This window comes from Glycine max, chromosome 5, assembly GCF_000004515.6.
Source record: "Glycine max cultivar Williams 82 chromosome 5, Glycine_max_v4.0, whole genome shotgun sequence".
Lineage (NCBI taxonomy): Eukaryota > Viridiplantae > Streptophyta > Magnoliopsida > Fabales > Fabaceae > Glycine > Glycine max.
The window spans coordinates 32,104,653-32,115,151 of record NC_038241.2 but is presented as its reverse complement, the minus strand read 5'-3'; the positions used below and the strand labels follow the sequence as shown (position 1 = coordinate 32,115,151).

Genomic DNA, 10,499 nt, shown 5'->3' with positions numbered 1-10,499 from the left:
TAAATATTATAAAATTTTATTTATATAATACTAAATAAATAAATAAGCTGCGCAGAATAAATCTAGTTGGTACTTGGTTAAACAACCATTTATCTAAAATCTCAAGGCTTACTTATTTGTTAAATAGGTTAGGCCAGGGGTCTTTTAATGAATCATCTCACTTAATTTCAATTCGTCCTTACATATGGCTTAGTTCATGCTTTCTTGGCACTTCGTCAACCACAAAATTTTCTCTCTGATCACACCAAAATTCATTTTATGTTCTATTTAGATTCATGTCCAGATAATTAATTATCAACAGGCACTACCCAAAATGGATCATTTTCCAAAATCCTTGAGTTGTTCATTATAAAATAATATTCCGAATAACTAAGTTTTTAATTAGGTCCATTAGGGAATACAATTCTATTTACGTGAAGATTTCTAAGGCATGACTCTGATCAATTTAGACAAATTCTGTCTCTATGAAGTTTCCAGTTAATATAACCTTTCATATATATCGAATATCAAGCATGCATTAATCGATCATGCTCTATGTATTGACCCCTGAAAAAGAAAAAGACAACGAATAAAATTTCCATTTCACTAAACTAAGCAGCTTTGTTTTACTTTGACAATTAAAGATATAGTTAGGCAAGCGTAAAAACCATTTCACGGCCTATAGTTTCTTTTTCTTTTTTTAATTAGCGGAAGCAAGGCCAACAGATTTCATTATTCAGGAAAGCCAATATATATTTTTTGGTTTTGCAGGTCTTCCTCAAATCTTCAAGTATGCTGATGATTCTACTTATCTTTTGGTTAAATTTGTTAAAAATATAACAAATAGCTATTTATGTATCTTAATTTACTGTCCTCGAACATAATTTGGGTTCCTTATTTTTTTTATTAAAAAATAAAGTTTCAGCATAAATACGTGAGTTTTTTTTATCAATGCTTTAGCTGCACATTAGGGTTATTTTTAGAGATATATATTTTATAAAACTATGCACATAACCTTTGAATTGTTGCTATATTAAAGAAAAAAAAGACCTCAAACACGTACTAGCAACACATGCACACTATTAGTTAAAATTAATTAAAAACTATAAAATGAAAAAAAAAATCATTAAATATGAAATAAGATGCGTATAAAAATTTGTAATTTTAGAGAGTGTGTTAAAAAAATATGTTGGGAGTATGTTCATTTCTCAATAGTGGAATACCTTTTCTTTTTCTTTTTCCTGTATTTACACCTGTGCCTCAAGAATGCTTATGATCAAATGCTCTACACATATTATATACTTGCATGTGCGCCTTCATATAAGTCTGGTTGATCAAATACGGCAAATTAATAGTTCAATATATATATATATATATATAAGTTTTCTAAAATATTCCAAGGACTAATAACATTCAAGAGGAAAACAAAATGGAGAGTAACAATGATGTCCTCCAACTCATCAAAGTAATATTAATTTCAATCAGATTCAGATCAATAACGTTACACTAGCCACTGGATGCGAAAATCCCAAATGGGCTGCATGCATACACATGACTAATATACATAAAAAAGATCTTGTTTCTAACAAGTACTTATAATAATTATGCCCCTCTAAACACGTACCCCATGATTTAATTTTCCTTTAAACCAGTCTCCACCCCCACTAAATATAGTAGATCATCGATGCCAAGCTAGCTAACGCACTTCGAAAACAAAGCAGGCTAGACTGTGTAATGAGTCAGAATCACATAACTAAACAAAAAACTCTATCTCTTCAAATTAATTATATATACAAAGTGGACCATAAACAAGGCCAAATATCGATATATATAGATATAGATATCATATATAAATAGAGAGAATGAGTACGTTTTGCATGGATAGATATCAATTAATTCTGGTGATGGTGGCCGGTCTTGTTGTGGAACATGGAAGGGACTATGTCTTGAAGGAGGCCGTATTCCGGAGGAAGAAACTGGTTGTGAAGAAGAGAGTTGTTAATGTTGTTATAGGAAGAGTAAAACGAGGATGGAGTGGTAGTAGTAGCAGTAGTAGTGTTTGTAGTCGACTGTGTGGTGAAGAGGTTGTTGTGAATGTGATATTGGTGGTGAGGGTGATGCATGTGAAGGAAGAGATCTTGGGGGAAGTTTGACCCGGCTGCAAGTGGAGTTGGTGTGGCTAGCAAAGAAGAAGGTGTGAACATTCCCGCAGCCGCATTCCCTCTGAGAGAAGTGGGGACCGGATGGTTGTGCTGACCTTCATACGTTGTTATCACAGTGGTTGGGTCCTGAAATGACCTCTCCACGCGTTTCTTCACTGTGCACTTCTGTGTTGTGCACCTGTAGTAGCTCCTGCAATATTATCATTCACCCTTATTCAGCTATCAAACTTCATTTTTCACTTTGGCCATTACTACTACAATATTGCTAAACCAAGAAATTGAAGCCATTGTGTGAACAAATGTATGATAATGGGGTGGTCTAGTTTGGTTTTGCTTTTGTTGATTTTCTTCACCATATAGGATTCAATCAGGTGGAGTAATGTCTCTTTTTGGCACTTGGTTTTGTAATCATAATAACTAGTAACTCATATTAGAAATAGATTCATTTGAAATGTAAAGATCTATGAGTCTTTTTTTTTTATTTTTTTATTTTATGGAACTAACATATTCCTTCTTGTGGAAACTGGCAAAGGGAATTTATTTGTGTGTGAAGTTATTTTATGTGAAAATTTTAGCTAGACTTGATTTGGGTGCAAAAAAAGGAGAAAAACGTTTTCTATACCTTGGGTAAGGGCTATTCTTGACAGCTTTCTGTCCATATTTTCTCCATCTGTATCCATCTTCAAGGTGATCAACCTCACTCTTGGTCATGAAGGCAAACCTTGGCTCCTTTTGCTTCTTCTCTCCTTTCTTCTTCTCCTTGTTCCTGTTAATTCCCGAAACAAAATTCTAAGTTGCACCATATATAACACAATCTAATCCTAACAAAGAAGGAAAAAAGAAAGGGTTTGAGCTTAGCTTAAGAAAATGAGAAGAAATACAATTACTTACCCTTTCTTAGAGTTTTCTTCTCCTTCTTCTGTTTTCACCTGCCTTTCTTTTTTGCTCTTTCCAGAATCTTCCTCAGCCCCGGCTTCAGAAGATGAAGAAGAGACTGAAGAGTTAAGGGTCGCAAGGGTTTCACTGCCACCACCACCACCACCTCCATCTCCTCCTTCTACTGCTGGCTTTTGGTTCCCATCAACAGAAGAAAAAACCTCAGACGAGGAAGGAGAAAGGCCAAAAGAAGTTGCAAGTGAATTGTAGTCCATGCCCCCTTGCAAACACTCAGTTAAACTCATGTAAGAGGGATCAAAGGCTTGTGATGAATCATATGCTGTTGAATCTGAAGGAATTATGGTAGAGGAAAAGTGCTTTTCGTACATAGTATTATTAGATCCTGCTTCTGTGCCCTGATGTTGATTATTAATATTGGGGTCTAGGACAAGGTCCTGGTAGTAAAGTTCCTTAGGTTCAACAGACATGAAGAAGAAAGAGAGAATAAGGAGAAGCACCACAACAAGAAAAGAGTGTGTGTTTGTGGTTGTGTGTGAGGTCGCGTATATGGTTGGTGGGGACTTTGTAGCTTATCTCTTGAAGTTATTAATGTATGTGTATATATAAGGTTTAAAAGAAAGAAATTAAAAAAAAGTCTTTGGGTTTGAATGGAGAACTGCTATGGTCACTTTAAAAGGAGGTTGACAAAATACCTTCCAATCAGAAGACCAGAAAGTGCTTTCTCATATGGAAACATTTTTCAGTCCATGTTACTTCCATTAAGGAAACTGATCGATATTAGTTATGGAGACAGGGTGATTGTCACTGGAGCCTCCCCTATAAATAAAATCAAATGTTTATTGTTAAGTCTAGAATTATACAAGATAAATAATATGGTTTCTTATAATTAACCTTATGACCAATTCATTAAATATTCAGTGTCAGCTATGTGTTAAAATATAATATAAGAATTCTTTGATCAAGACAAAATATATTATTTGCTGTATATATACTTTGAGTGTGTACATAGGTATTAGACAAAATGTACTCTTATGCAATCTCAATCAATACTTAGCAGAAGAGAATCTTTAGCCTTTTGAAACTCATAGAGTTGGCAGTAAAAATGTGATTCATTTTTTAAAAAAAAATTTGCTTGACTATTCAGTCCAATCGGGAGTCTTCTACAAAATAATACCTTCTCTTTTCAACCCAAATTATATAAAATGAAAATAAAAAATGAGTTTCTCTATGTTCTCTCCTTGTTTGCCGAAATCCATGAAAGTGACGAAACCACCAATTGTACATTTGTAAAAAATAAAAAATAAAAATACACAAGAATCCAAGGTTTCCTCACCCAGTTAAAATCTTCAGCCGCTGGTCTGTGTTTCCATTCTTTGGGTTGATTAGGAAAAGAATAGTCAAACAAAGCATGGTTGACTGTGATATTGTTTTTACGTGATTCCCATCTCTTCTTTTCTAGACATATGCAAGTGGATGTTGTAACCACTTTTCAATCCTGAAAAATTTCTGCAGTGTTGACAAGGAACATAAATGGTGATGCCATTTTAACAACGTAAATTATTTCATAAACTTAATTTAAACATTTTACTTTCATTAAATTGTAATTTGTATTAATTTATCAAATTGAACTCTTACATATTAAACTTAAATTAGGTATGATTAGGTTACAATATTCACACACCACAATTTATATATATCACGTGTAAAAAGGGAGGAAAAGAGGGTTCCGTTATAATTGGGCGCGTATGGTTCACAGGTGCAGGAGGAGCGCGTGAAGAGACGGTGATAAGTGAGTATAGAAGTCAATGATTCAAACTTTTCGACTTATAAATTAGGAAAAGTACAAATTTTTGGTTTGGGGATAAAAGGAAAGGTCACACGAGTCAGGGACTAGCACCGGCTTTTGACCGTCGCCGACACAGTGGCAGGCACGTGGCGAAGACGGTGCGTGGCTTTGTTCTGCTTACGAGGTGTCAACGTCATCATCTACAAATTTATGGCATTGCTACTATTGAGGTTTGGCAAATGAACATTATTGCATGCCCATCATACCTTAATTTGGATTTCCTCATCCTCCTTTTTAGTCCTTTCCCTTTCACTTTCTTTCTTTTTCTTTTTCTAGCTAGTACTACAAATGCTTTACGTAAAGATAATCTACCACTATATGTTTTTGATTGGTCCAATAATAATAAGAATTTAATGTACATGTATTATCAGTGTAGGCTTTACATTATTATATAATTATAAATTATCATTTAAATTATTTTATAAGTTAATAAATTTATTATATATAATATATTGTAATTTAATGACCATGAAAAATGTGCATAATTATTTTTCTTTAATAGTAATAAAGAATCCTTTTGGCCTTGCTAACAAGGGTACCTTTTATTTATTTATTTTTATGAAAATTCAAATTGAAAGCATATATGTTGATACCTGTAGTGATCGAGTACCATCGTATGTTACCATAGATGCCGGAGAAGATAGATAGAAGGTGATAGTGTAGTTTGCAAGTTGGCACACTCCAATAATGACCCTTAAGAAAGTCTTATATGGTCATAATCCAAGAATATCGTTTATATTGATCACTTACTTAAAGCTTGTAACTAATACCAACCCTATTTTAATCTTATGTTTTCTCCTTAATTTGTCCTTCCCATTAATTAATTTAATTAAATTTGACAGCTCATTTGAGTTCATGCACCTAATTTTCCATTAATAACGATATTAACCGTAACATGAATATTGTTGCACCTTCATTAATTGTTTTTTTTTTCCTTCGTGCGATTTGTAGTTACTTGAGCTTACTTGTTCATCTTCACTGAACCATAGAGTAAGAAAATTGAAGTCCACTGCAAGCTAGCAAGTGTTTTTGTTGACCTAGAAAAAAAAAAAAAAAAGACAAGCAAGTGCTTGTAAAAAATACTAAGGGAGAATCTTCAACGACTAATGAAGACCCAAACAAATTAAACCCACAAAATTAAATTACACACCCCAAAAAAAAAATTCAATTCCTAGGATTTTACCATTAAGTTTCCTGAATATTCCATCGGTATCTTTAAATTTAAATAAAAATATGAAAGAGATAAAGCTACTAATCTTGCTAATAATAACAACGATAATATATGTCTTTAATAATAAATATCTTTATTAATTTTAAGAAAGAAAAAAAATTTAATGATAAATTTCATTATTCTTAATAGTGAATATTCATTCTACTTTATTAAATATAAATAAATTAAAGAGATAACACTGGAGGAAGAGATTAATTATTTGAATCACTACATATTATGTCTATGTTTATTAAATTGTAAGAAAACTCAAGTAGCTGAAAGCCTGAAATGCTTAAAGTAAGAAGAGTCAAGTAGCTTATTGAAAAAAAGTAAATTTTTAAAGGCCTTGAACAACTATTCAAATTTAATGTATATATAGAAGTCGATACATGTATGTTATTTTTTTTATTCTCTGTTTTACTTCTCCCATGAAGAGTGTTTGCAACTCAAATTCTTAATATTTTTAATTGTTTCATGTGAGCTTTATTTTTAAATCAAATTCTTTATTGTTTCAGAATATTGATGTACGTAGAATTTTATTTGGTCACAAAGAAATACAATTTTCCATTTATTTCATTCCATGAAGTCATAATATGGTATATAATAAGTCACTTAGTTCTGCATTCTCTCTTCCCCTTTCTCCTAAAGCTTCTTCCAAAGCCAATAATGACAATTTCTTCAAGCCTTGATACCAAATCACAAACAGGTTCTACAATTCAACATCCTTCCCTCAATCCTTCGACCCAGACCTTTATCTTCTCTGTTAAAATCCATGATCTGTTCTAGTCTCTCCTCCATTGAATGGTTTGAATTACCATTCTTAGACTCATGCAATGCATAAAGTTATTCTCTCCAAAAATAAATTGAAGTTTATTATTTATTCCATTGTTGTTCCTTCTGAAATTGATCCCATTTTCAGTAGTGTCTGGGAAAGATGCAATATCATGTGGGTTTGTTGACTTTGAAAAAAAATATTTTGTCTTCATTTTCTGTTTTCACTTTTAATTATAAAATTGTACATTATTTTCAATCTGTTTGTTGTTCTTACATATTTGTATAGAAAATAGTGGTGAAACATTTTTTCTTTTTCCTAAACAAATTTTAAAAACAAAAAAGAATTGACAGTTTTATAATTAAAAGTGAAATCAGAAAAAAATTGTTTTCTCAAAATAGACATGCCATAAATTTACTCTCCACTCATACATAAAATAGAACATACTCCTTCATTTCTATTTTCTATTAATTGTTATGTAAGAAGAAAAAATTTAAACTATCATTTAGTTTTTTAATATAATATTAATTATTTTATCACTTATATTTCGTATGATATTAATGATATGAATTAAAAAACAAAAAACAAATTAATAATGATAAGGTTAATTTTATAAAATAATTTTTTTTCATTTATTTATTGATATTTTTGTCTGTATAAAATAACTTACAAAGATGATGATAATGAAACAAACAAAGTAAATTTTATCTTGGAAAGAGAAAACTTATCAATTGGATAATCATAAAATCAATTTTATCTAATCTATCAATCTATTTCTCTCTCCTTTCAAAGCTCAAAAGAAATGTGTTACACATTCTAATTCATATTCAGTGATATATTTTATGAGACAAAAAAAATCAGGAGATAAAGAAAATTTGTTGAGTAAGGTGGGAAAGAGTTATGAAGACCTAAGAAAGAGAGGGCTTGGCATTAAAAAATTGAACTATTAATTATATTAAATAGTTTGCTGGGAAAATGAAAGTGAATGGTGACGCTTGAATTGGAGAACACGACTTGAAATTCTTTCTTTGAGACAAGGGGATAATATTTTTATTTTCGCTTCTGATTCCCATTGGCGGAAAGACATATGCAAGCTTAAAAATTGTTCGCGTGAGCCTGCCTTTTGGCTAGTTTTTTGCAATGACAAAGCAATTGAAGACAATTGTAAATTTGCAATACTTGTTTTTGGCTTGACACCTGAGTCCTGAGTGGGTCATGATAAATTAAAAATATTTTTAGCACTCTACCAATTTTTTAATGCAAGAATAATGAAAAGGCCTTGAGATAATTTTTTTTAATTATATTATTGGTATGGAGTATTTTCTATTAGTAGTGGTAATTAATCTTTATCGGAGATTGTAAGTATACATAAATTGAGAATATTTTTTTTAACATGATTTATTTCATATTCAAAAGTTAATTATAATTAAAACTTTGAATTATTTGATCAAAAGACATAAATTATTATCACTTATATAAACTATTGTCATTAAACATCAGATAACCTACTTCATAATCAATAGAAAATACGTATGAATCTATTCAAAATTAATAAAGAAATGTCTTTCCTCTAAATTTTGGTGTTGTGATACCTCATGAAGATATTGGACTATTGGTATTCTCTTGGCACAATTAATTTTGGACAGATTGCCAGCTAAAATATGAATCTTGCTTGGAGGAATATGATTCAGCTAAAATATGAATCTTGCTTGGAGGAATATGATTTGGGACCATCACTTTTTGAACTGTGTTATGGCAACTCCTGTAAAGAATGAGCCTCATGCTGGTACTCTTCTTTGACTTGGCCCTATTGCTATGCTGGATGGGGTATGATGTTCTTGAAAATTGTAATCATCACTTCATTCAGCACCACGGATTACTCTAAGGAAACAAGTTAAAAATTATTTGGATGGTAGCTTGGTTCCTTTGGAACCACAGGACGACATTAATTATTTTCAAGCATAGAAACATTCACATCCCTTGTATGCCAGACATTATTAAATTTTGCTCATGGTTTTGGATCTTCTTTTAAATTGGAGGTCCTTGTTCTTAGTTAGATTGGCAAATGAATCCGTTATAATGAATGGGACAATATATACATATGCCCGTTGAAGAGAAATTCATGATCACAATTTAAAAGTTATTTGTGTGAGTGAAGGTACCCTTGATCTCTTGGGAGATAATTTTACATAAATGGAGATTTTCGCAGTTTTTGGTTCCTGTTTTTACATTAGTAGCTATGTCATATAGGAAAAGGGTGAATTATTTGAAATTATTATGCTCTGCATATTTTGCTGGAAAAAGTTGTATTGTATGAATTATGACTAGGAACCTTTGCTGTGCTATACTTCTCAGGGTATTGCATGTGATCCGTACCTTCAATTTTAAAAACCTTGAACTTCTCACTTGACTTGTAGAAGTAATATTTTAGTAAGTTATAACTTTGATTTTTTTAAGAAAATATATTAAAGATTTAGTTTTTAAAATTATTATTTTTTAAATAAATCATGTATTTCTATTTATTATATAGAAAAATATTTAGTGTTATAATTTTGATTATTTTTTAAAATAAATTCATAAAATGTAACTAACTAAAATACTTAATTAAAATAATGGACAAAATTATAAATTTGATTTTTCTATTTATCTTAAAATACGATTTTGGTCCTCCTATAATTTAATTCAAGAATTTAATCTTTAATTTTTTACAATCTCATTATATCAGTCTTCAATCCCAAGATTGAACGTTAATAATAAATTGTTTACCTTAATCATCATGTGTCGCACTTTTATTGAACGCTGACCATTACATATTACGATTTTATGGAGGTTAATTCCATACACAAAATTAACGTCCAATAAAAACGAAACAGGTGGCGATAAACGTTGACAAGTAATAATCAACATCCAATTTCGGGATTGAGGACTAAAACAACTGGAAAACTAAATTGTGAATTAAATTATAGGGAGACCAAAATCGAATTATAAGATAAATCGGGGAACCAAATTTATAATTTTACCAAAATAAATAAATGTAAATTACCCCATCCTTAAAGAAACAATTACTCTTTATATTTAGTTTTTCCCCGAACACCTGCTAAGCGGATCCCTGCCTAATTATAATTATATTTGGTGAGATTTTTTTTTTATCTCGTTCTTGTTCGATGAACCTGATCTTCACAAACTTTCCAACAAGTTAGGCTTCATATACGAATTAGATAATTACAAGCCATACATCATGAACTTGTTAGTCAATAAGTGGAAATGATGATAGTAAGATGACTTCCGTATGCACCTCAACTATGTCGATCCCACCAATATTATTACTTTTTTTTTTCAAATGTTTTTCCTGATTCCAATCACGCGGCACATAAGACTTTGAAGTTCAGAAGACATTTCACATAATTTATGTAGAGTATTAAAAAACAATTTTATCTAAAGCAATCATAAGTTTATAATAATCACTCATGTGATAACAGGTTAATTTAACTATTCAGTTAAACACATTCTTAGTATGATTAAGGCTACAAGATCCTTCTTCTTAAAAAAAAAGGCTACAATGTCCTATCTTTTTATTTGGGTTGAAACTTTGCGCAATATAATTAAAGTATATATTCTTGGAAATGCATTATG

General features: G+C 30.9%; 1 protein-coding gene across 1 annotated transcript; it reads right to left on the bottom strand.

The window, feature by feature from the left end:
* Window positions 1–1,393: 1,393 nt before the first annotated feature.
* Window positions 1,394–3,865, bottom strand: LOC100787050 (WRKY transcription factor 28). Its single transcript, XM_003524062.4, has 3 exons — window positions 3,033–3,865; window positions 2,764–2,907; window positions 1,394–2,331 (listed from the first exon to the last, which is right to left on the bottom strand). The coding sequence occupies exons 1-3, from the start codon at window positions 3,503–3,505 to the stop codon at window positions 1,872–1,874; spliced, it is 1,077 nt and encodes a 358-aa protein (XP_003524110.1). The 5' UTR covers window positions 3,506–3,865; the 3' UTR covers window positions 1,394–1,871.
* Window positions 3,866–10,499: the final 6,634 nt, after the last annotated feature.

Excerpts from the sequence above, each read along its gene's own strand:
- LOC100787050 (XM_003524062.4), bottom strand. The coding sequence starts at position 3,505 with ATGTCTGTTGAACCTAAGGAACTTTACTACCAGGACCTTGTCCTAGAC. Across the intron at positions 2,908-3,032 it reads GAAGAAAACTCTAAGAAAGG|GAACAAGGAGAAGAAGAAAG; the intron begins GTAAGTAATTGT and ends GGGAATTAACAG. Across the intron at positions 2,332-2,763 it reads AAGAATAGCCCTTACCCAAG|GAGCTACTACAGGTGCACAA; the intron begins GTATAGAAAACG and ends ATAATATTGCAG.